Source organism: Aegilops tauschii, chromosome 4 (genome assembly GCF_002575655.3).
Source record: "Aegilops tauschii subsp. strangulata cultivar AL8/78 chromosome 4, Aet v6.0, whole genome shotgun sequence".
Taxonomy (NCBI): domain Eukaryota; kingdom Viridiplantae; phylum Streptophyta; class Magnoliopsida; order Poales; family Poaceae; genus Aegilops; species Aegilops tauschii.
In genome coordinates, this window is record NC_053038.3 from 322,192,972 (window position 1) to 322,218,699 (window position 25,728).

At 53.7% G+C, this 25,728-nt stretch overlaps 1 protein-coding gene across 6 annotated transcripts; it reads left to right on the forward strand.

Annotated features, from left to right (window-relative positions):
• The first annotated feature begins 1,957 nt into the window (after positions 1-1,957).
• On the forward strand, positions 1,958-24,079 carry LOC123493773 (uncharacterized). 6 transcript variants are annotated; one of them, XM_073496666.1, is made up of 4 exons: positions 1,965-6,412; positions 9,353-9,467; positions 9,545-9,817; positions 9,893-11,122. In XM_073496666.1, exons 1-4 carry the CDS (start codon positions 6,380-6,382, stop codon positions 9,952-9,954), a joined length of 483 nt encoding a protein of 160 aa, XP_073352767.1. In that variant the 5' UTR covers positions 1,965-6,379; the 3' UTR covers positions 9,955-11,122. The 6 variants fall into 6 exon arrangements, 3 of the variants coding, with proteins under 3 accessions (XP_073352766.1, XP_073352765.1, XP_073352767.1); XR_012182063.1 differs by having other exon boundaries at positions 2,343-6,412; positions 9,893-10,438; XM_073496664.1 differs by having other exon boundaries at positions 1,964-6,412; positions 9,545-11,122.
• The last annotated feature ends 1,649 nt before the right edge of the window (positions 24,080-25,728 follow it).

Below are 25,728 nucleotides of genomic sequence, written 5' to 3' on the forward strand. Positions count from 1 at the left end.
AGGTTATGGCCGTGTCGTTCCATGGATTTATTACTGCAACGTGGCAGACTTTGGCAAGGCTGTGGAGTGCTCGCTTGCGCCTATTATTTGAGGCGAAGGTCTCGAAGACTGTTAATACTGTATTGTTATTGTCCATGGGATGGTGCTCTGCGGTATGTTGATGAGGATATCCTCGCCGCTCTTGGCCACCTGCCGGAGTACCCAACATGCTCTAAGGCTATGTGTTGGCATGGTATCCACTGTACTGTGAATGGCCCATTGAGCCATCCCTCCAATACGGTTCCACGCCCTGTAGTGGGCTTTTGTTTCTTTGTAATTGGATCGGGTGACTTACCAGACTACACCCTTTTAGTTCGGACGGGGGGTTTAGTGAGAGCCAGAGGATCCCAGAATTTTTTTTGGGTTTTCCAGGCGCTTTCCATCGCACAGTACTTCTGTACTATGGCCGCCAAGTTAGCGAAGTGTGCTATGTCACGGCGACTTATGGCGTTGAGGATTCCCTTGTCCGTGCAATTTTTGCAAAAGAATGAAATTGCGTCTTCCTCGCGACAGTCCTTAACCTTGCTCATTACAAGGAGGAATCTGGCCCAATAGTGATGTACTGTCTCTTGGGGCTCTTGTCTAATGTGGGAAAGATCACTTATATCTGGGTGGGTGGGTAGATTTAGGTCCGAACCCCGACCCGATCTGAGACCCAGGGGCGGAGGAGTTTCCGATCTTGGAAGTTCGGGCTCCGGGATGTTGCCCAATAGTTCTGGCCCAATGCCTGATTCTAAGTTCGAAGCTTGGGCCATGTCCTCCCGTAGACGGGTATCCGGCTCGGAGAGCTCGGGAATCCGGACATAGTTTGTCCTTGAAACAGAGGAAGAATCGCCACATTGCTCCTCCACCACCGCTATCTGATGGGTGACCGGCGGAGAGTTAATCTCCCTTTGGTCGGGTTTAAGCCCAATCCGATCATAGTCCGTAGCGACTCCCAGGGCGGCGATGCGATCCAAGAGCTCGTTCAAGGAAGAGAGCTCCATTGGACCCATCTGCTCGGCGAATCCCGAGCCGACGTGGAGGTTGTTTTTATGGCCCTAGAAGTCATCGTTGGCGTCACGGCCGAACGGGCGGTCATGAAGAAGCCGCCTAGTCGGAGAGTTTGGCCTGCAGCCAGGGCTCCCCCAGAGGTAATGTTGTCCTTGACAACAAGGCAAGCCATCAAGCCTTATCGTCACGGCACAGTGGAATCTCAATGAAAGCACCAATGTCGGTGTCAAAACCGACGGATCTCGGGTAGGGGGTCCCGAACTGTGCGTCTAAGGCGGATGGTAACAGGAGGCGGGGGACACAATGTTTACCCAGGTTCGGGCCCTCTCGATGGAGGTAATACCCTACTTCTTGCTTGATTGATCTTGATGATATGAGTATTACAAGAGTTGATCTACCACGAGATCGTGGAGGCTAAACCCTAGAAGCTAGCCCATGATTATGATTGTTGTCGTCCTACGGACTAAACCCTCCGGTTTATATAGACACCGGAGGGGGCTAGGGTTACACAGAGTCGGTTACAAGGGTGGAGATCTATAGATCCGAATTGCCAAGCTTGCCTTCCACGCCAAGGAGAGTCCCACCCGGACACGGGACGAAGTCTTCAATCTTGTATCTTCATAGTCCAACAGTCCGGCCAAAGGATATAGTCCGGCTGTCCGAGGACCCCCTAATCCAGGACTCCCTCACGGGGGCTCTCCACCAACCCGCCTCCGAGGCGTCCGCGTAGGACCACGCGTCCTCGTCGGTAGCCTCTGCTCTGTTGGCCTCGCTGTCTTCTCCGCGTACGCTCCACATCACGCGCTTCACCAACTCGTCGCAAGCGTCCACGGCCTCGCGCCCCGCTGTCCAAGCAGCGGCAGCGCCGCTCGACCTGGTCCCTCTTCCCTGCCTCCCGCTGCACCCAAACTGCAGCCGCTCTCGCCCACTCGCACATTAGCCATACACTTCCCATACAATGCCCATACAACCATACCACCCCAACATGTTGGTCAGATGCTAGATGGACAATAGTACTCCCCCTCCCTCCTCCTTGTGTACTTCGTGTACTTCCTCCTTCTCTGGCGACTCGGGGGAGATCCAATTGCGTCGCCGCCGGACTCCCCCTCCCTCCTCCTCGTCTCGCCGCCGCTTGACGCCCTGCAGGCGAAGCCCGGGCAGGTCCAGGGACGGCGGCGGCGGGGCGCTTCCCTGAGTTGGCCTCTCTCTCCCTCGGCCAGGATCTCATTGGCGGCAACCCATCGGATGCCTCGGCTGATCTGTGTGGCGGCTGGCCACGAGATGCCTTGGCCGGATCTGCGGGAGAGGGTGGTGGGGCTGCGGCGCTCACCGGCGGGCGGCGGCATGGCGTCGATGCTGGGAGGCCCAGATGCATGGCGGTGGCTGGATGGTATGCACAAGGCGACGGCGCTCCGGTGATCTGGCGTGGCGCCTTCTTCGGCCGGTGCGGTCCCTGATCTGATTCATATCTCATCGGCCTGCCTCGGGACTTTCCAGCTTAGAGGGATCCAGTCCTCCGGCCATGGTGGTCCTGTGGTGAAGAAGGTGGACGTGGTGGAGCAGCTAGGCTCATTTTTCTGGAGGAGATGGAGACTGCGGGTGAAAGCCAGACTTTGACTACGGCCGAAGCCAACGACGACGGCGCCTATGGCGTCGCTACCTTGATGAAGGCGTCGACATGTAATCTCCGGCTTCCCTCCTAGAACACTTGAGGGGAAACCCTAGGTCCGGGTTTGCCCGGACCGGATGATGGCGGCACTTGGGGTCGTGTTCCCCGTTGGGGGTATCATCTTGGAGTTGGGCCTAGTTAGCGAGACTAGTGGCTGATGGCGGTTTGCCGGTTGCTTTTGTGCCGTCAAGCAGGGATGATCCGTTGCTGCAGTGTGGCCTTGCGAACATGGTGCATAGTGGTAGTCCAGGGATGTGATAGCGGTACAGATAGCCAAGTCATCTTCGATGATATTGACGGCTTGTTGCAGCCAAGGCGGCGCAGTGTAGGCTCGTGGTGTATTGTCTGGGGCCCATGGTCATGCTAAGATTTACCATCGACAAACACTTGCATCGGAAGCATGGGATCACCGGAGCGTCTCAATGAGATTTTGGCGGTACCATCTCTTCTTGCTATTTGAGCTGCGACCGATGTCACTTGAACATCGACGGAGGTTCTGGTTCCGCGGACGGTCTTTGGCAAGCCGCTTTCATAGTGCGTGCGCGTTTAGTCTACGTGGTTGTGTCCACGTTCGGATCACGTGCGCTTGCACCATCTTCTTTTGGATCAACACCTGCTCGGCGTGGATTACATTGCTTTTTTTCACTTTTTTTTTCCCTATCCGCCTTGGCATAGCTTCGGTCGTATGACTTTGCTAGTTGTCGGTGTGATTTTTGTGTGTGTGCGTTTGCATTGGCTGTGTGCATCTTAGCAATGCAGAGGCCGGGTGTGTGCTCTTTGTGTTTGTATCCCCTTGATGCTCCATATTGAGCTAATAAAATCCACCCTTTGTCGAAAAAAGATGGACAATAGTCAGATAATGGCTATACAGTTCCCAGATAATAAGCCAGACATTCCTCGTACACGAGCCAAACATCTCCCAGATGCAGGTCGAACACGCCCCATATATTCCCCGTATAATGCCCATATATTAGCCAGATAATCTCCATACATGCCTCGGATAACAGTCAGACTATGGTGTGGTCTGTTGCTCACCGTGCCTCGTGCGTCTCCGGGCGTCCCCACATCTGCGTCTGCTCCGACCTCGCACGCGGAGCATTGCGCAGCTGCCGCCGCTGCTTCCTCCGCCCCGCCGCGCTGCTCCAACCCAGCTACGCATACGCGGCTTTGCCGCTCGGCAACCACCACGAGGCTCACTAGCGGCGCCTCTGCTCTGCTTCGCTCCGCCACGACCACGCGGCCGCACGCCTGCGGCCCCCTCTTCGCCGGCTCCGCCCTCGCTCCGGCAGGCTCTGGGTCGCCGCCACGCGGCTGTCCGGCCCCGCCTGCTCCGCCTGTCCGGCGTCACGCTCAGCCGACTCCGCCGTGCTGCACCCCCGCACCCGGCCGCGTCGCGCCTGGCCGTCCTCCCCGACCGCTCCTCCGCCTGCTGCCGGCTTGCCGCGCCGGGTCCGGCTCCTGCGTCTCCTCACGCGCGTCCCTGCCCCTGCCTGTGGCTTCCCTGCCTCGCCTCTGCTCAGGCCGCTCCTCTGCAGCCTCGCCTCACGCCGCTGGCCTCGCCCCGTCGGCTCTCCGCGCGCCTGCGCCTCCACCGGCTCGCTCCAGCCTGACGCCCCCGCGTAAGCAACGCCGCTGTCGTCCCCGACCACTCCTGCTGGCCACCTTCGAGCGCGCCAGCGGCGCCTCGTCGCTCCTCCTCACCCGCGCGGGTTGCGGCCGACTGCACCCCCCCCCCCCCCCCCCCCCCCCCCCCCGCGCCGCCCCAGCCCCTCTGCTCGTCAAGGCCGTAGCCGCCCGCGCCCCCGACCTGGTCGCGCGCGCCGGTCTGGCTCTGCGCCGGCCTTCCCGCCTTCCCGGCCGGCCTCCGCTGCCCCGTCCCCGATCCGGCTCCGTCCGTGTCCCGGTCATCGCCTCCGACTTCGCCAGCGCGCCCCCGCCGCCTGCGCCGCTCCCGCGCTCGTCCGCCGGGTCGCCGCTAGCCGGCCTCCACGTCCGGCGTCCGGCTCCGCCTCCCGCCCGCGCGCCGGGCCGGCTCGCCGTTCGCCGGCTCCGCCCGCTCCGCCGTCCCCGCCCGGCCCCTGGCCGCCTCCCAAAGCCGGCCGCGTCCGGCTCCCCGACGCCGCCCTGAGCTTGGCCGGGTCCAGCTCGCCCCGCTTCCCGGCCTCCCCGGCCGGCCCTGCCGCCTGCCAGCTTCCCCGCCACCCAGCACGCCGGCTCTGCCCGCGCCGGCTTCCTCGCAACCCGGCCTGCCGGCTTCGCCCCGGGCCGGCTTCCCCGCCACTCGGCACGCCGGCTCCGCCTGCGTCGGCTACCCAGCCAGCCCTGCCGCCTGCCGGCTTCCTCGCAACCCGGACACCGGCTTCTGCCGCGTCCCGGCCGCCGCTTCCGCCGCGAACCGCTCCGGCCGGTTGCTTATATAAAGAGAAAAGAAAGAAAAGGTGCCCAGCCGACTTCTCGTGCAAAAAAAAACGAGGTGCCCAAGCCTGCTGAAAAAAAGGTGTGAAAAGAAGACCACGCCGTCTGCGCACGTCACCGCTCGGCCGGCTGGCCTGCCGGCCCGCGTCGTCACCTAGCCGGCTGGCCTGCCCGTCTACTTCGACACCGGGCTGGCTGGAGAGCTCGCCCGACTGCCCATCCGCATCGTCGCCTAGCTGGTCGGGCCCGACCGGCTGGGCCCTCTTCGAGCACCCGGAGGCTCGAAGGCTACACCCAGTGGGTGTCCGCCGGCTTCAAGCCTGCACCCGGCTGTCATCGACGACCTCTACCTCATCCACGAAAAAGCAACGTGAGCTCCTTAACCGCATACTTTCGCACCACGTGTAAACACGGATAACCCCGAGCTATACTTGGGGACCACCTCCGCCTTCATTACAGTTGCATTACTGTTCGCCCCAGCGCCAGCTAGTCTCGGCCCGGAGGCTGGCCGCTCGGCCCGACACGCTCGCTCCTACAGACGGCTTAGTAGCGCATACGGTACCGAAGGCCCACTCTCAGCCACAGACCGCAGCGCGGCTGTCCGGCAAGCGAGAGCAAAAGCTGGAGGTCACCCCACGCGAAAAACGTCCAGGAGAAGACGGCTTGGGCAACCCGGCCGTTTCCTTTATGAGTATCTACTTGATCGAATCCGCTCCTGTAGTCCGAGCATTGTACGCTCCACTCCGCGGCCACTCTTTGTAACAGCTACAGACCGGCTCCGGGCTGTCTAGCTAACAAGAGGCAAAGCCAAAGAGCGGAAGGGACATGAAAAAGATTGAAAGGGGCTCGGACAAAACCGAGTCGGCACCCTCCTCATAAAACTTACAATGCCGAAAGCAAACATTTGGTATATCTGCATGGTCTAACCTTGTCTTTTGCACGAACATCGCTGTGGGGAACCCCCTCCTCGCCCGGAGGCTCGGAGCCTACACGCGGGTTGCAGGCCTGACTCCGGCTGCAACCGGCGTTTCCGCCACCACCGTCTGCTTCATCAACAACAAGACCCTCCGCCCAACTTTTCCAAGTTGCCCGGAGGCTCGGAGGCTACACCCAGTGGGTGCGCTCGCGCGCCCCACTCAGCCTGCGGACTCCGCGTCCGTGTCCGGCAGGGCCCCGCTGTCGGTGTCAAAACCGGCGGATCTCGGGTAGGGGGGTCCCGAACTATGCGTCTAAGGCGGATGGTAACAGGAGGCGGGGGACACAATGTTTACCCAGGTTCGGGCCCTCTCGATGGAGGTAATACCCTACTTCCTTCTTGATTAATCTTGATGATATGAGTATTACAAGAGTTGATCTACCACGAGATCGTAGAGGCTAAACCCTAGAAGCTAGCCTATGATTATGATTGTTGTTGTCCTACGGACTAAACCCTCCGGTTTATATAGACACCGGAGGGGGCTAGGGTTACATGAGTCGGTTACAAGGGAGGAGATCTACATATCCGAATTGCCAAGCTTGCCTTCCACGCAAAGGAGAGTCCCATCCGGACACAGGACGAAGTCTTCAATCTTGTATCTTCATAGTCCAACAGTCCGGCCAAAGTATATAGTCCGGCCGTCCGAGGACCCCCTAATCCAGGACTCCCTCAGTAGCCCCTGAACCAGACTTCAATGACGATGAGTCCGGCGCGCAGATTGTCTTCGGCATTGCAAGGCGGGTTCTTCCTCCGAATACTCCATAGAAGATTTTGAACACAAGGATCGTGTCCGGCTCTGCAAAACAAATTCCACATACCACCGTAGAGAGCATAATATTTCCACAAATCTAATCTGCTGACAACGTGACATCACGCCGTGGTCCGGTCATTATTCGAACCGTTGTTCTCAACCAGCTACTGCGCATATTGCGAGGCGGTTTTCTTGGCACGTCTTGTCGAAGCAGAGATCGTGTCCCCTTATCATGGGATTCTCATCAATACGGGTGTGGGTAACCCAACCGCGCATTAATCACGGCGCCTGGGTAATAAGCGAGTTTACCAGGCAGGTGAGGAGGCGCACAGTTTCCTCCGCCCTTATAAAGGGACAAGGACTTCTCTTTTTCACCCACGCCTTCTTCTTCCCTGCCCATCCATTCTCGCGCACTCGAGCTCCAGCGCCCAAGTTCGCATTTTCTCCGCAAAACCACTCCAAACATGTCCGGAGCGGGAGGCAAGTGGATGGTCTCCTCCGTTATGGAGGGGGGCATTATGAAGCTCCAGGAAGCCGGATACCTAGCCGCAGATATCGCGCACCAGCTCCCAGACGCGGGGCAGGTCGTCCCTACTCCAGAACCTCACGAGAGGGTCGTATTCCTTACCCACTTCGTCCGCGGACTGGGATTTCCCCTCCACCCATCCGTCCGCGGGCTCATGTTTTACTATGGGCTAGATTTCCATGATCTGGCCCCCAATTTCATCCTCAGCATCTCGACGTTTATCATCGTGTGCGAGGCCTTCCTTCACATCAAGCCCCACTTCGGCCTATAGCTGAAGACCTTCAATGTGAAACCAAAGGTGGTGGTCGGACAGCAGGCGGAGTGCGGAGGCGCCATGGTGGGCAGAACGCCCAACGTCACCTGGCTCGAAGGCTCCTATGTGGAGACCGTGAAGGGGTGGAATCGGGGTGGTTCTACATCACCGAGCCGCGCGACACCAATTGGGTGGCGGCCCCCGAATTTCGATCCGGCATCCCCATGCGGCTCAGCTCCTGGAAAGAGAAGGGCCTGTCCTGGGGTTCGTCGGTGGAGCTGACCGGACTACAAAGATGTGTCAAGAATATGATAAGCAAGAAAATCAAGCTTGTCAACGTGGTCCAGGTCATGCTCTTCCGCCGAATCCTCCCGTGTCAAAGATGGGCATTCAATATGTGGGAGTTTGACCCGGCCGAGCACCAGATGCTGCGAGAGCTTTTTGACACGACGCACAAGGACGTCCGGAAGGTGCTGTTCAAGGGCACCGAGGTACCTCCTCCCCTTACCGAGGATCGTGGACTCAGCGCAAAGCGCCCTGCCAATCCGGTAAGTCTTTTATATCTCATAAGATGTTCCTTTCCCCCGTATAATCAAGCGTGGGATCTAAGCCTCCACACCATTTAACAGGACTGGGTAGCGACAACGGAGCAGATCGACTGTCCAGCCCCCCTGCCCGAAGATCCATCAGATGCTCTCCTAACGGAGATGCTGGTTCCAGCGCCTTATGAGGCACCGGAGAAGAAGGCCAAGAAGAAGGCCACGGGGACCAGGAAAGGTCTCCGGCGCAAGGTTATATCGGACTCATCATCCGAAAACACCGAGGCACACTCCTCCCACGAAGACGAGGAGGAGGAAAGTCCCCCCCAAGCCGGGGGGGGACAGGAAAAGGAAGGCCGCCCCATCAGGGGAGGCCGAAGGGTCCAAGAAGGGAAGGACCCTCCTTCCGGACTACTCCATGACGGCCGCTTTCAGCGACGAGGAGTGGTTACCCAGGGACAAGCCCCTGGTGAAGTCGTGAGTATCCGGATACCATAATAGTTCCGGTATGTTCTGTTTTATTGCTTCTCATCATGCCGAACATGATCATGCAGTCCATCCAAAGCCCATATCGACGTATCCTCTTCGGATGGGTCTTTGGTCCCGTCGGCGATGAACAGTGATTCACTCCCGACCGCCACCTCCCCCGCCCTACAGACGACGTCGAGGTATTGTCTCAAAGGGTACTGAACCAAGGGGAGACAGTTCCGGAGGCACCCCAAGGCGACATTCCGGACGCTGGGCGCAGGAGGGGCAAGACTCCCATGGGCACTAATGCCGTGGGCAGCAAGTCTAGCCCCTAGTCGAATACTGCGCCGGAACCTCTAGTGGTTCCGGATTCTATCAGGCGACCCCTTGCTAAGGGGGCAAGCCATCTGTGCTGATGGCCTCTGTCCATCCAGAGGTATCGGACAACTTGCTGGAAGCGCTTCGCGGCGCTTACATTGACGAAGAGCACTGCACTGTTATGAGTGCGGTGGTCAAGAAGGTTCAGTCCGCCAAGAGCGGACTGGCTGAAGCCTGTGCCAGCCTCCTAACAGGCTTTGAGGTAAATAATCAAATTATAAGAAAATGTTACATCATAGACAGTAGCCCCTGATGCTCTGTTTGGCGTTCGCGAAGAAAGGCCGAATAGAGGATCAAATAATAATCGCAGGAGTCTAATCAGAATATGTCTATGTGAATAAGCAGGCTTCACTACTGGCCGCTGCCGCTCGTACTGCGGAGGTCGCCGCACTGAAGCGGGACCTTGAGCGGTCCAAGGAAGAGCTCGGCCTTACCAAGAGGCAGCTCGAAGAGAACAAAGGTAAGTGATACCCCGTCTGTATATTGATAAAGAAAAATGTGGTTGTTGAATAATAGGATCGCCATGAATTTTGCTAGGGGCCACGACCGAAGTGGCGGCCCTGAAGAATGCGTTGTCTGAGGATGAAGACAAAGCGGCCAAGGAGCGCATCGAGCGAGAGAAGCAAGAGGCCCGAGTCGGCGAGGTGCAGCAAGAGCTCCAGGTTTTCGTCAAGAAATACGAGTCCTTGGAGCGTGACTCTAAGATGCAAGGGTCCGATCTTGCGAAGGCCCTCGAAAACGCACAACATGCCAAGGCCGAAGCCCAAAAGGCCCTCCAGGAGATTCAGGCGGTTAAGAAGATAGCGGCGGGTAAGGCATTCATTATGCAAAGCAAGCATGTGAAGGAAACTTTCCTTTTACTTACCCGAGTTCGGAGCTCTCCAGGAGCGTTCGTAGATCTACCCCGCATTGTGTCGGATGCCGCGGAGTTCTACCGGGCCGAGTAGGGGAGCTCGACGAAGAAGTTGTTCTGGTCTCAGTATACTGGGACCGAACATCCGATGCCCTTGAGTGACCAGTTGAAGCAACTGGTCGAGCTTCACAAGGCGGCCGAACAGGCCATGAAGGGTCTTATAGTCCGGATGTGGCCCGGCGAGCCCCTGCCTGGTAGCTACTTCGGTCTGGTAAGGCGGCTTGTGAATGCCTGCCCACAGTTTGAAGTCCCACAGTTTGAAGTCATAAAGCGATCCATCTGCATTGAGGGTGCGCGCAGGGCCTTTGCCCGGGCGAAAGTGCACTGGGCGAAGATGGACGCCGAAAAGCTGGTGAAGGAAGGGCCGCCGGAGGGCAAGGAGCATCGCCACCCCGAAAATTATTATGACAGTGTCCTGAAGGGTGCTCGCCTTGTGGCGGAGGAATGTGCTAAGGATGTAATATTTGAATGAATGTACTCATGTGATCCAGTAATATGAAATGAGTTCATCTGCACTATGCAATGCTTGTTAATTTAAAATATTACCTTCTGTGCGGCCGTTTATAAAATCTGAGAGTTGGCCAGTCGTCGGCTTCTGCCCCCATGTAACTAGTACTGAGGTGTTCGGGATAAACCTGATCACTCTTTATCCCAATTTTGGGTCCTTCGAAGGAGGTGTCCAGCACAACGAACCAGGCAATCGGACTATAAAGCTTTATCACTAACACTTAGCCATAGAAGTCTACAATTTTAAATTTTGGCGAAGCCCCTAGTATTCGGAAGGCCGAATTTGGGGCGCTATATACGCCTAAATTGGACAAGGCCGACTCCTCGCCCGAAGCGGAAGAAGTCTTTAAGGACTTGAGACCTCTCGAACAGCGACCAGCTGTCGCCGCATCACGACAGTCAGTTTTCGGCTTTCTCTACTGAGGTGCTCGTCCGGAAGAACCGGGACACAATCGCAGTAGTTCTCCCAGTGCTACCTTAGCCGATATAGCGGAACGTAAGGTACCAAAACATGGGAGCCGGGCAAAACCCAACTATTGACCCAAGACATGATTCAGAGCTGATGCATATAATGCTATAAGTTCGGGGTTCCGCACTGTCAAAAGTGTTCGGACTTTTCACGCCGTGTTATGGGGTACACTGAAGCCCCTGGCGCATTGGTCGTACCAGAATGTACGGGTGCAATTTGTCGTAAATAAGCAGACAAGGGAAAAAAGAAAATGCAATAATAGGCTAACGCTATGCATTGTTATTTAAATAATACGTCAAAGCGTATGGATACAAGTAGTGCAATAAGCAAAAAATAGGACTATTTGACATGTCCTATCCAAGGGCAAGCTGCGTATGGGTATGTAAAACAGGTATATCGATTGTTATCAGAGACCACCTAAGGATTCCCTTGTACGTCAGAGCGTCTTGCTTCCTTGGTATTTCCTTCCCGTGATAGGTCCGATGATCAGGCTGTCGGAAAGAGCTTCCGGAGAGTAGGGTCCTGAAAGAGAGAAAATGGTAAAGATGTACGGGCCCTGAGGCGGTTGAGCCGCATAGAGGGCCGTGCCTCCGCCTGTGCCCATGGTATCTTGAGTGCATAATTATGTATGCGCGGCACGAATTTCGCCGCTTGACTAGGACTAGGACGGAGGCCGAATTGCTAGGCGAGCTCTGAACGTGCCTGGCGATCCTATTGCAGGGTACTCCAGATTCGCTTGAAGGTGTCCGGTGGCTTCTTCGCCGAATTGGCGGTTGTCCTCAGAAGGCTGCTTTGTACTTCTGCTGCGAGGGCCGCAGTGTGCTCCTCTGTGCGGAGCAAGCGTTCTGTGTTTCCATTGACTGTTATAACCCCGCGAGGTCCTGGCATTTTGAGCTTGAGGTATGCATAATGCGGTACCGCATTGAATCTAGCAAATGCGGTTCGTCCGAGTAGTGCGTGATAGCCACTATGGAAGGGGACGATATCGAAGATTAATTCCTCGCTTCGGAAGTTGTCCGGAGATCTGAAGACCACTTCCAGTGTGATTGAGCCCGTGCAACAGGCCTCTACACCTGGTATGACACCTTTGAAGGTGGTTTTTGTGGGTTTGATCCTTGAGGGGTCTATACCCATTTTGCGCACTGTATCCTCTGATAGAGCAGGTTCAGGCTGCTGCCACCATCCATAAGGACTCGAGTGAAGTGAAATCCGTCAATGATGGGATCAAGGACCAATGTGGTAGAACCGCCATGACGGATACTAGTGGGATGGTCCCTGCGATCGAAAGTGATCGGACAAGAGGACCATGGGTTGAACTTTGGGGCGACTGACTCCATCGCATAGACGTCCCTTAGTGCACGCTTCCGTTCTCGCTTGGGAATATGGGTTGCGTATATCATGTTCACCGTTTTCACTTGTGGAGGAAACTTCTTCTGTCCTCCTGTGTTCGGCGGCCGGGGCTCCTCCTCGTCGTTGCTATGCAGCCCCTTTTCCTCGTTTTCGGCATTCAACTTGCCGGCCTGCTTGAACGCCCAGCATTCTCTGTTGGTGTGATTGGATGGCTTATCGGGGGTGCCGTGAATTTGACACGAGCGATCGAGTATGCGGTCCAAACTGGACGGGCCCGGATTGCTTCTTTTGAACGGCTTTTTCCGCTGACCGGATTTAGAGCCACTGAATCTGGCATTGACTGCCGTGTCTTCGGCGTCGTCGCCGTTGTTGCGGCGCTTGTGTCTGTTGCGACGTGGTCTGCCATTGCTATCTTTGGCATCTGAATTGCCAGGATTTCTTGATGTGTTGTTGCTGCGAGCCAGCCAGCTGTCCTCGCTCGCGCAAAAGCGGGTCATGAGTGTCGTGAGGGCTGCCATAGACTTCGGTTTCTCTTGGCCGAGGTGCCGGGCGAGCCACTCGTCACTGATGTTATGCTTGAATGCCGCTAAGGCCTCGACATCCGGACAGTCGACAATTTGGTTCTTTTTAGTTAGGAACCGAGTCCAGAATTTTCTGGCCGATTCCCCTTGCTGCTGGCTTATGTGACTCAAGTCATCAGCATCCGGTGGTCGCACATAAGTGCCCTGGAAGTTGTCAAGGAATGCGTCTTCCAGATTCTCCCAACTGCCAATGGAGTTTGCTGGCAAGCTATTCAGCCAATGCCGAGCCGGTCCTTTGAGTTTTAGTGGGAGGTACTTGATGGCATGTAGATCGTCACCGCGGGCCATGTGGATGTGGAGGAGGAAATCTTCAATCCATACCGCGGGGTCTGTTGTACCGTCATATGATTCAATGTTCACGGGTTTAAATCCCTCTGGGAATTCATGATCCATTACTTCATGAGTGAAGCATAGGGGGTGTGCGGCACCTCTGTGCCGGGCTATGTCACGATGCAGTTCATACGAGTCTTGTCTGCTGTATTCAGCCCGGCCGGATTTGCTTTTAGTATATCCGGCATGACGATCATCGTCACGCGTTAGGGTGTGCCCCCGTGATCCGTAGATCGATCTTGTATGTCCTGCTTTGTTTTCCAATACGTGTCGCAGGTCCTGCGTGTTGCCCCGGGCCTTGGTGTTTTTTTTGACTGGCGACGGGGTGTGGGCTGGACTTTGGGTTGATATGCCGTTCTGTCTCGGCCACGGGGTGGCCGATCAGCCGCATCATACGCTGGTAGTGTGGGGTTTAATGCTTCCTCCTCGAGTTGGGGTAGCAACCTGCGCTTTGGGTAACTCTTGGTTGGGCGCTCGAGTTCGTATTCCTCGGCCGCCAGGACCTCAGTCCATCTATCCGCTAGCAGATCTTGATCAGCTCGAAGCTGTTGTTGCTTTTTCTTTAGGCTATTTGCTGTGGCTATAAGCCGGCGCTTGAAGCGCTCCTGCTCGACGGGATCCTCAGGCACGATAAATTCTTCGTCGCCGAGGCTCACTTCGTCTTCGAAGAGAGGCATGTAATTGTCATCCTCTGATTCTCCGTCTGCTGCCTGTTCCTGAGGGCTGGCTTGCCCATCCTCCCGCTCGAGGCTTGGCTGGAAGGGATTGTCTTCGTCTTCGGCACTATCCGGAGCATTATTGTCTCTTGTGCCGGTATCGCTGCTTTTGCTATGGCGGGACTTAGAGCGGCGCCGCTGACGCCGGTGCTTGGATTGCTTCTTGGAGGGATTATCCTCTGTTGCCTTATCGCCATCGCCTTCTTTGGGGGTGTCCACCATGTATATATCATATGATGAGGTGGCAGTCCAGTGCCCTGTGGGCGGTGGTTCCTGTTCGTCTCCTGCATCGTTGTCCATACCGTCGATGTCTTCGGAGCCGAAATCAAGCATGTCGGTCAAGTCGTCGACAGTGGCTATTAAGTGGGTGGTGGGTGGGGAACGAATTTCTTCGTCGTCCGCTTCCCACTCAAGCCGGACATAGTTCGGCCAAGGGTCTCCAGACAAGGAGAGAGACCTTAATGAATTTAGCACGTCACGCAGTGGCAAGTGTTGAAAGATATCCGCGGAGGAAAACTCCATGATCGGTGCCCAATCAGATTCGATAGGCACGGACGCAGGCGATTCGGAGCCCGTGGCCGGGGATGAATCCAGGTGTCCGGCAACACGGGTCTCATAGGGGGTGAAGTCAGTATTCGGCTCTATCGCCGCTGAGTGTGCGGTCTCCGTGGCGGGGTCCATCCACCCGTCCTCGGACAGCGCAATCTGCTCCGGATTGAGAGTCGGAGTAGCTATAGGTGGGATCTCCCGAACACCGTCCGATGACAGAGCTAAGTCATGCTCATCGTGACTGTGCGGCGCACCTGACATGGGTTCAAATCCGTCGAAGATCAAGTCTCCGCGGATGTCGGCAGTATAGTTCAAGCTTCTGAACCTGACCTGATGGCTAGGGGCGTAGCTCTCAATCTGCTCCAGATGGCCAAGCGAGTTGGCCCGCAGTACGAAGCCGCTGAATACGAAGAGCTGTCCGGGGAGGAAAACCTCGCCCTGGGTTGCATCGTTGCCGATGATCGAAGGAGCCATCAAGCCTTTATCGTGACGACACAGTGGAACTCTCAACGAAAGCACCAATGTCGGTGTCAAAACCGGCGGATCTCGGGTAGGGGGGTCCCGAACTGTGCGTCTAAGGCGGATTGTAAAAGGAGGCGGGGGACACAATGTTTACCCAGGTTCGGGCCCTCTAGATGGAGGTAATACCCTACTTCCTGCTTGATTGATCTTGATGATATGAGTATTACAAGAGTTGATCTACCACGAGATCGTAGAGGCTAAACCCTAGAAGCTAGCCTATGATTATGATTGTTGTTGTCCTACGGACTAAACCCTCCAGTTTATATAGACACCGGAGGGGGCTAGGGTTACACAGAGTCGGTTACAAGGGAGGAGATCTACATATCCGAATTGCCAAGCTTGCCTTCCACGCAAAGGAGAGTCCCATCCGGACACAGGACAAAGTCTTCAATCTTGTATCTTCATAGTCCAACAGTTCGGCCAAAGTATATAGTCCGGCCGTCCCAGGACCCCCTAAACCAGGACTCCCTCATCCGCGCCCTCCAGCCGGCGGACTCCGTGTCCGCGCCCGGCGCCCTCGACATCACCGTCGGTTTCTTCATCAACAGCGTAGACCCTCCGCGCAACTTTTCCAAGTTGCCCGGAGGCTCGGAGGCTACACCCAGTGGGTGCGCTTGCACACCCCCACTCAGCCGGCGGACTCCGCGTCCGTGTCCGGCAGGGCCACGCGCCCTCCAGCCGAAGATTCTGTGTCCGCGCCCCGCACCCTCGACGCCACCGTCGGCTTCTTCAACAACAGCGAAGACCCTCCGCCCAACTTTTCCAAGTTGCGCGGAGGCTCGAAGGCTACACCCAGTGGGTGCGCTCGCGCGCCCCCACTCAGCTGGCGGACTCCACGTCCGCGTCCGGCAGGGCCCCGCGCCCTCTAGCCGGCGGACTCCGTGTCCGCGCCCGGCACCCTCGACATTACCGTCGGCTTCTTCAACAACAGCAAGACCCTCCGCGCAACTTTTCCAAGTTGCCCAGAGGCTCGGAGGCTACTGTCGGGGGAATGACCCCCGGGTAGGCCCAAGACGACGAACGACGCTTCAAAAACATCGGGGCCAGCAGCGCCCCTCAATCCGGCTCGCACTTGGCCGGGTTGCTCAACCCGGCCAAGCCCCTCAACCCGACCGGACTCCTAAACCCGGTCGCCCGGCCGGCTCCCTGTCCGGCTGCTCCAGCCGGCCTGCTACGCGAAGTCAACTACGGCATCCCATTTATTACGACACCGACAAGACGGCCATACCGCGACCACTGTTGCTGATAAAGCATACACTATTCACTCATCATACGCGACATCATGTACAGTGCTACTTGTCCCTGGGCACTATTGTATAAAGTGACCCAGGGGAGGCACTTTCTTGGGAAGGAGGTCACTCCCTTGGCCAAGAAGGCATAGACTTGACGAAGGTAGCAAGCCACACTACAAAGTCAGCATCCATCCATCCATTCTGGGGACTCACTCACGCGTACAAGCTAGCTAGCAAGCAAGCTAGCTAGCCATCCATCCATTCGGCCACATACATGCGTTCTCACCCAGAGCCTTTGGCTCCCACGCCACACGCCCACATACGCACAAGGCTCTCTACTGCCTTCTGTAATACATCTCCAGGAGCGACTCTGTATCGCCAGACATGTACACTGCATATATATTCAGACATGCAGGAGTACGGGTATTATCTCTCTGGAGAGCCCCGAACCTGGGTAAATCACCGCGTGCTGTTTGCCCAATCCCGTCCCTTGATCTCCAGAGCAGTCTTGAACCCACTTCAAGCCACCCCGTGGCATCTACCGTCTCACGAACCCGCCCGCGAGATAACCACGACAATCCTAATATTTCTACTACAGAGTTCCCTGAAGAATTGTCCCAACTCTGCAACTGCTCTATATAAGTCAGGGCGGCCCAATCCTCTAAGGATAACATGTAAAACCCTTTGAAGTAGGACGTGGCAGTCATGAGTTTTCAACCCTTGTACCTTTTTTCCATCTGCATTGACTCTCCTTTCAGGGTTGGAAGCAAATCCATGTGGGAATCTCACACGTGATAGGACCTTGCAGAATTCTTTTCTTTTTACTTTGTCCAAGACGTACACAACTGGTGCCATATCCCATGGTGCACCTTCATCTTCCACATGCAAATCCTTTCTGATACCCGAGTGTGTTAAATCAATCCTAAATTTTAAGGTATCTTTCGTATTTCCTTCAATATTAAGAAGTGTGCCGATAATGTTGTCACATATATTTTTCTCGATGTGCATCACATCAAGATTATGTCGCAGATCCAAATCTTTCCAGTACTCCAAGTCCCACAAAGTGGACTTGCGGGTAAACAATAATCTCTCCTCTGCCCTGCCATGCTTCCTTTTCCCGCTACCATTATGAGGATGGTTTCCTGGTGTAATATTCCCGACCTTCTCTAATTCCACTTGCAACTCATCACCGATGAGCCTCTTTGGCGCATCATGGTTTTCATGCTTTGCATTGAACACATGTCTTCGGTATTTTGTAGGACATGGCTTGTCCATGGCAAGGAAACTGCGGTGTCCAATGTAACAGATTTTGTGTTTCTCGGGTCAGCAGCAAACTTTTTGTGTTTCTGATTGAAGCTTTTCCAGTCACTACCATGAGATGGATGGCTCATTACATTCTGATCTCTGTACTCCTGGTTCCTAGAATGCCACAGTACATCCTCTCTTGTTTCAGCATCATGAAACAACCTCTGCAATCTTGGTATAATTGGAAAATGTCTCAGAACATTATAAGGAATCCTCTTCATAGCATCGCCATCTTTCCATCTCGATGATTTGCATTCTGGGCATTCACTTAAGTTGGCATAATCCTTCCGGAACAGAACACAATTATTCTTACAATCATGGATCATATCATATCCAATTCCAACTGCAGGAAGGAAATTCTTCATTTTACTGTAGGTGTGTGGCAGCTCAGACGCATCTGGGAAAGACTTCTGAAAAGCAGCCAACATTGTCGAATGATTTGTTGGTCATCCGCTCAGATGTCCTCACCTGAAGAAAGGTGACCATAGTTGAGAATACTGACATCTTATTTCCTGGGGTGACTGCCACGTTGCATTGTTCCAACATGCGGGCCCACCATTTTTCTTCTGCAGGTGAAAGTTCACAAAATGCGCGAGCATTTCGTAGCATTGTTTCAATGTTGGTCAAACTCATTGGCTCCGCTGCCACCACCTCCTCCTACTCTTCCACCTGAGCATCAGACAGATCAAGATGGTGATCTGCTGCTTCCACATAGTCAGTAACATTGACGTTCACGGCTTCACCATGATGAATCCACCTAGTATATGTGACCGACATCCCATACAAGTGTAGATGATTTTGCACGGTTGACTGGGGTCTTGTAACTGAATTCATACGACTGCTACACGGGCAGAGCACATCTGATTTCGGACCACCGTACTCAGCTCTGATAAAGTTTATGAAGTTTTCAACCCCCTCGACATATGCAGTGGAGAATCTTCGAGCACAAGTTATCCAAGTAATGTCCATCTGTTAGACATACAAATTAGTTCTTCTACTAGATATTACAGGAAAATATATATGCTTTTTTATGAAGTCCAGAAAAAATACCTAGGTCTATGTCTAAAGCTATGGCAAGATATTTGGACAAGCAAATCTAAGTAATGAAATATATGTAAAGCTAATTCAGCAAACAGATATGAGTGCTAAATTATGGCAGGCTATTTCAGCAGTCAATGAGGCCGAGCACACAGCCATCAAAGGCCATCTCAGCGGCAAAGATTGAGTATAAAACAGTGTCGAGCTATTTCACCTAACAGATTGGCTACTAGACCATGGCAATCTACTTCACAAGAAATATATGGTAGGATATTTTAGCAACTAATCGGGCGTGGCATGCCATCTCAGCTAAGCAGATTAAGTGAAGAACAGGTCAAGGAAGCTTCTTAAGCATAGCATATTGACTGTAAACTATTTCGGCAGACAGTGAGATTAACAGCGTCTATCAGCTAACATTCAGCGCTACTCTGACATGCACGGGGCCTCAGTCTAGAATGCGTGTATCGTGGGAGAAGTTGACCACCGTGCGTCTCCACAAGAACTTCGCCAGCAGTGGCGGCGTGGCTAGAGGACGTCAGTCTACGAGAGCGTACTGTGGGAGCGAGAGGATCGCCGTGCGTCCCCTCGACGAACCGCGGCGCCGACGTATCGGCACAACGGGGAGGGCGGTTTTGGCCGAGCGAATGGAGTGGAGGGGGCCGGGGGGAGGGGGTTTGGGGAATATTATTGGCTAGTTGGCCGAAGGGCAGTTGAATTGGAATTTGGGGGGAATTTTTGGGGGGAATTTTCGCGCGGTGGGCGGGGGAGTTTGGCGCATGGTCAGTTTCTCCAAATGCGGTCCCACGTGTCAGTGAAGAGGCAAGCCGAAGCATGTTCCGTTTGCATGAGCCGTGTGCAGGACCGACCGTGTGAGGGGTGCAATGTGACCGCGATAGGCGTGCTATGAGTGTACCGCCTTTTTCCTTTTAAACTTGGTGCTTCGCACGATCCATCGATACTACTACTAGTAATCTGGTAATCACGACTAAAACACTGCGGTCGGGTCTTTTCCTGCGTGATATGTTGGGAGGTTGGCTTAGTTGGTTTTTTAGGACTTTATTTTTTAGGACAAGGCTTAGTTTGTTTGCCAGACAGAGCGAGAGAAAGATGTGAGATGGGTGAATGTGTAGTGGACGTACTATTGGAGTGCCTAACATGAATTTTGTTGTATACCTATGTGTTTATTTACTTCGTATGTTAGCTTTGTCTCGGGTCAAACCTTCTAAACTTAGACCATGTTTATACACACAAAAACGAATCATCATTCAATATATTTTCATAGTACAATATATCTTACTCCCTCCTTCCATCTATATAAGGCCTAAATCCCATTTTCATTTTTCCATCTATACAAGGCCGAATGAGCTAACCAATGCATCTCCAACTTAATTCCCCCTCGCAGATCATGCGTGGTCGTCCTCTTGAAAACGCAATGATGGCAGCATTGATTTGCATGCATGCACAGAGCAGTTATTAGGTGTGCTTCACCTTGACTCCTCCTTTCTTCTCCACAAAGCTGTTTCTTTTGGTCGATGCATGCAGGGCTGGGTGAGTTATTGTTGGCTGCATGCAGAAAAAGGAGGAGATGAAGTTGCGTGTGAGGGATTAATGAAGTACTATTCCCAATATTTGCTCCTCTGTTTATGCAACAGCCTTGGTATGAGAGATTCAAAACTTAGGCCATGTATAGATGGAAGGAGGGAGTACTATTATTGTGAAAGTTCATATACACTCGATGAGATTCATGCAAACATGGCAGATTTTCATTACATTTCGAACTTTTATAGGGCAGAAAAAGAAAAGAAACCCGACCCTAAACCTATTCTACAGCGGTGACCGACGTCCACTTCCCTTTGTACTTCCGCATCAGCGACGACGTCCTCCATCTGCCGTCTCCATGAAAGGCGGCGGGGTTCAAGAACCGTGAAGTGAAGGTGCGGTCTCCGGCGAGGAAGAGTAGAACACGTGAGACAGACCGGCCAGTTGGCACACCATGCCCTACCGCCTCCCATGCCCTACTCATCCTCGGAGGAGTCCCCGACCTTGGCGGTGCCGGTCGACGTGAGGTCGATGATGATGGATGTTGGACGGTCCGTCGCTTCACCTGCCACCTGCACCACCGAACGTTAGACGGCGGCCGCGTGGCCGGTGGTGCTCCCGTCATCGGCCGCCAACGTGGCCACCGCTTGTGCGGTCGCGTCCGTGTCCGGCTATGCCGGTATTGCGTTGCGAGCAGCGAGTTGAGCGAGGGCGGCGACCTCGAGCTTCATCCCCAAAGACAAGCTCTCTCGCAGAGCATTCCCACACGCGGTCATGGTGGATGTGGTGCCAGGTAGGAAGATGCGCTATGGTGTGGAGTTTAGATGGGCGTTGCCGCTTTAAGTAGCACATTCCGGTGAGGCCAAGCGTCGGATGTGTCAATAAGTTGCCGGAGTTGGTTCCTCGTGCAGTGAGCATGCTTAATGATGGCATACGGACGAATGGCATTAATGCGGGCAGCTGGCGCCGGCTGGGAACGCGCGCGCACGACAGCGCGAGTGACGAGGGTTTTTTGTGTGCCAGGGTAGTTAGCTGCGGGCATGGCAACGTAGGACATGCCCTTTGCTCACATGCGATCCCACATGTCATTGAAAGACGACCCGGCATGGTCTCAGGTCCTGGGGATGCAGTTGGCCGCGCTAGAACACTCCGCGGACACGTCGCGGCGCGTGTGCACTTCGGCGCCCCGTGCATCCTCGACGAGCCGGGTGTTGATCTACTGGTCGTGCCACATCATAGCATCACACTCGGCACCCTGAAGCCGAGCGTGTCCAGCAGCAATGCGTGTGTCGCTCACCGTAGACGCCGCATCCAGAGGTGGTGCGGGAGCTGCGCCACGTTGCTGGCCCCCATGACCCACATGAACGGTTGCCGGTGGTGAGGAGGTCGTGGGCCAGCTCCTCCATTGGACTAGTCTGCGCCACGTCATCGCGACAGGTCTGCCCCACATGTCGGTTTCCCTGTTTTCTCGGCCAAATTCAAGCGTTAGTATGGCCTCATTAACACTCGGCCGACCTCTCTCTCTTCTAGTCTAGTAGTACGTATCCGTAAATGACGCGGGCGGGGGAGGGACGTCGGTTTGCTCTCAACTGCGGTCCCACAAGCGAGCGAAAACACAAGACAAAGCGCGTTCCATTCGGTGAGCAGCGTGCAGGGTCCACCATGCCGGGGTGCAACGCGAATGTGACAAGAGTGATGTACACCATCCGTTCCTTATGAACTTGCATACTTCCAGTACTCCTTTTTTAACACAGTACATACACTCACCCCTATGAATGCAAACACACACACCCTACCCCTATGAGCACCTTCGAGAGACTAAGCCGTCATCTCTACTCTCTACTCCTATAAAAAACAGTGTTGGTGATGATGGTGTGCCTGCCATCCTGCAATATAGGCCGTCCGATTTATATCTGACAGATAGGAAGGAAACTATGGCAATTTTGCAAAAATATACCCACACCCCTCTCCACATTTGCAAATAAGGCCTTCCCTCGTTCATCCTTTTCTCTCACAAGATAAACTACTCATACAGATGCATCATGATGTTCCATGCAACGCACGAGCATCTTGCTAGTATCTATAATATATCTCTACTCTTATCTCTACTTATGTGATGATGGTGTGCCTGCCATCTTGCAATATAGATCGTCCGATTTATATCTGACGGATAGAAAGCAAACTATGGCAATTTTGCAAAAGGATACCCGCACCTCTGTCGTTCATCCTTATCTCCCACAACTTCATTGTTGAGTAATTAAAAAAGGAAGCCTCTGGAACAATCTGGCATGGTGGCTGCTGCCGGTGTCGTCCATCCCCATGCCTCCACTAAGTCCGACCACCAATCACCACCGCGCCCCACTCCTCCTCACCTTATCTCTCATCTTTCTCGAGATATCATTTTTCGATGAAATTGTCGAGATGCCATTTTTTGATGAAATTCTCAAGATATCATTAGTTTTTACACATGGGATTACTCCTGCATGGATCAATACAACAGGTGTTTTGTAAAAAAATGCATCCTCCGTGCAATGCACGCGCATCTTGCTAGTCATCTTGAGATTTACGAAGTCACCGCCTCATCATCGACAGGAACGGTGGGGAGGTCCGGACGTCTGCCACATGAAACTTCGAAACTTTGGTCCCATCCCACCCCATAACTCTCCAGGCTCCAGACATCCGGCTTTGCAAACTCTACAGTGAAAACCGATTGACCGAGCATCACCGGAACCACTATTCACACCAGAACCTTCGTTGATCGGCCTACGCCAGCCACTTGCCGACCGATCACCCCTTCCCCAAAACCACACCTTCTCTCCAGACCATTCCCCCACCTTTCGATCCCCTAGCTTGCATCAGCCATACTCTAGTTCGCTGGAAAGCCATGGTGCGCCGCAAGATCACGTGCTACAAGATGCTGACAGCGGAGCGCCGCACAGAAATCACGGTGGAGGTCGGCGCCACAGACCTCCGTTCCCAAGCTCGCTTTGCGGCGGGCCAATCCCCGAGTTCTCTGGACCCAAGCTCCGAGGAGGAGGAAGCCGATCCAATGTTCATGGCGGAGGTCACGGTGTGGAAGGCCCCCGATGCGTATGAGACGATTGACGTCGACTTCGTGCCGGCATCCGGGTCCCCCATGGTGCAGGCGGACCAGCGGTTCAACCTGGCGATCGTAAAGGAGGACCGGGAGGTGGAGGCTCAACTCGACGTGGAGCGCGCGGATGCCGTTGCCATCGAGGCCCTCCTGCAGGCGGAACCGGATGTCGTGGACGTGAACCGGGTGGCAGAGGCTCAACTTGACGCGGAGCACGCAGATGTCGCTGCAATCGAGGCCCTCCTGCAGGCGGAACCGGACATCCTGGATTTGAACCGGGCGGCGGAGGCTCAACTCGACGCGGAGCGCGTGGATGCTGATACGTCTCCAATGTATCTATAATTTTTGCTTGTTCCATGCTGTTATATTATCATTCTTGGATGTTTTACAATCATTTTATAGCAACTTTATATCATTTTTTGGGACTAACCTATTGACATAGTGCCCAGTGCTAGTTCCTGTTTTCCTTGTTTTTTACTTCACAGAAAATCAATACCAAAAGGAGTCCAAACACATCGAAACTTTTTGGAGATTTTTTCTGGACCAGAAGGAACAACTTGGGCCAAAGAAGTACTAGATGGGTGCCCCGAGGGGGGCGCCCTGGTGGGTTGTGCCCACCTCGGTGGCCTATGATAACCCACAAGTACAAGGGATCAATTGTAGCCTCTTTCGATAAGTAAGAGTGTCGAACCCAACGAGGAGCTAAAGGTAGAACAAATATTCCCTCAAGTTCTATCGACCACCGATACAACTCTACGCACGCTTGACGTTCGCTTTACCTAGAACAAGTATGAAACTAGAAGTAATTTGTAGGTGTTTTAGGATAGGTTTGCAAGGTGATAAAGAGCGCGTAAATAAAAGCTAGGGGCTGTTTAGATAAAGACACAACTAAATTAGTTTTAGTAAAGAGCTTTTTGTCACGAGAAAGTTATTTGTCCCTAGGCAATCGATAACTAGACCGGTAATCGTTATTGCAATTTTATATGAGGGAGAGGCATAAGATAACATACTTTCTCTACTTGGATCATATGCACTTATGGTTGGAACTCTAGCAAGCGTCCGCAACTACTAAAGATCATTAAGGTAAAACCCAACCATAGCATTAAAGTATCAAGTCCTCTTTGTTCCCATACGCAAACAACCTACTTACTCGGGTATGTGCTTCTGTCACTCACGCCACCCACCATAAGCAAATTATGAACATATTGCAAACCCTACAGCGGGGATCCCTCACACTTGCACTACACGGAGAGCACCATTGGACAACACCAATAATAAAACATGCAACTCAAACCAATCACGATCATCAATTAACCCATAGGACAAAACGGATCTACTCAAACATCATAGGATAGCCATACATCATTGGGAAATAATATATAGCGTTGAGCACCATGCTTAAGTAGAGATTACAGAAAGAGGGGTTACACCGCTGCATAGAGGGCAGAAGAGTTGGTGATGATGGCGGTGAAGTTGTTGGTGAAGATTGCGGTGATGATGATGGCCCCCGGTGGCACTCCGGCGCCACCGGAAGCGAGGGGGAGAGAGCCCCCCTCCTTCTTCTTCTTCCTTGACCTCCTCCCTAGATGGGAGAAGGGTTTCCCCTCTGGTCCATGGTCTCCATGGCGTGGGAGGGGCGAGAGCCCCTCCGAGATTGGATCTGTCTCTCTGTCTCTCTCTGTTTCTGCGCTCTCGGCTTCTGCCCTTTCACCGTTTCTTATATATCCGGAGATCCGTAACTCCGATTGGATTGAAACCTTCGCCAAGATTTTTTTTCTGAAAATTAGCTTTCTTGCGGCCAAAGAAGAGCAGCAACCGCCTTACAGGGGGGCCCACGAGGGCCAGGGGAGCGCGCAAGGGTCTGGCGCGCCCCCTGCCACGTGGCAACCTCGGGCACTGTCTCGCGTTGATTCTTCTTCCCATATTTCCCAAATATTCCAAAAATATTCTCCGTCCGTTTTTATCCCGTTTGGACTCCATTTGATATGGGGTTTCTGCGAAACATAAAACATGCAACAAACAGGAACTGGCACTGGGCACTGGATCAATATGTTAGTCCCAAAAATAGTATAAAAAGTTGGCCAAAGTATAGGAAAGTTGTAGAATATTGGCATGGAACAATCAAAAATTATAGGTACGACGGAGACGTATCAGCATCCCCAAGCTTAGTTCCTGCTCGTCCTCGAGTAGGTAAATGATAAAAAAGATAATTTTTGATGTGGAATGCTACCTAGCATAATCTTGATCACATAATCTAATCATGGCATGAATATTAAGACACGAGTGATTCAAAGCAATAGTCTATCATTTGACATTAAGACAATAATACTTCAAGCATACTAATAAAGCAATAATGTCTTTTCAAAATAACATGGCCAAAGAAAGTTATCCCTACAAAATCATATAGTCTGGCTATGCTCCATCTTCACCACACAAAATATTTAAATCATGCACAACCCCGATGATAAGCCAAGCAATTGTTTCATACTTTTGACATTCTCAAACCTTTTCAACTTTCACGCAATACATGAGCGTGAGCCATGGACATAGCACTATAGGTGGAATAGAATATGATG

Coding starts and splice junctions, on each gene's coding strand:
- LOC123493773 (XM_073496664.1), top strand. CDS start 6,380: ATGTTTACCCAGGTTCGGGCCCTCTCGATGGAG. Junction 6,413..9,352: donor TTCGGGCCCTCTCGATGGAG/GTAATACCCTAC, acceptor GTGAATAAGCAG/GCTTCACTACTGGCCGCTGC. Junction 9,468..9,544: donor GCAGCTCGAAGAGAACAAAG/GTAAGTGATACC, acceptor GAATTTTGCTAG/GGGCCACGACCGAAGTGGCG.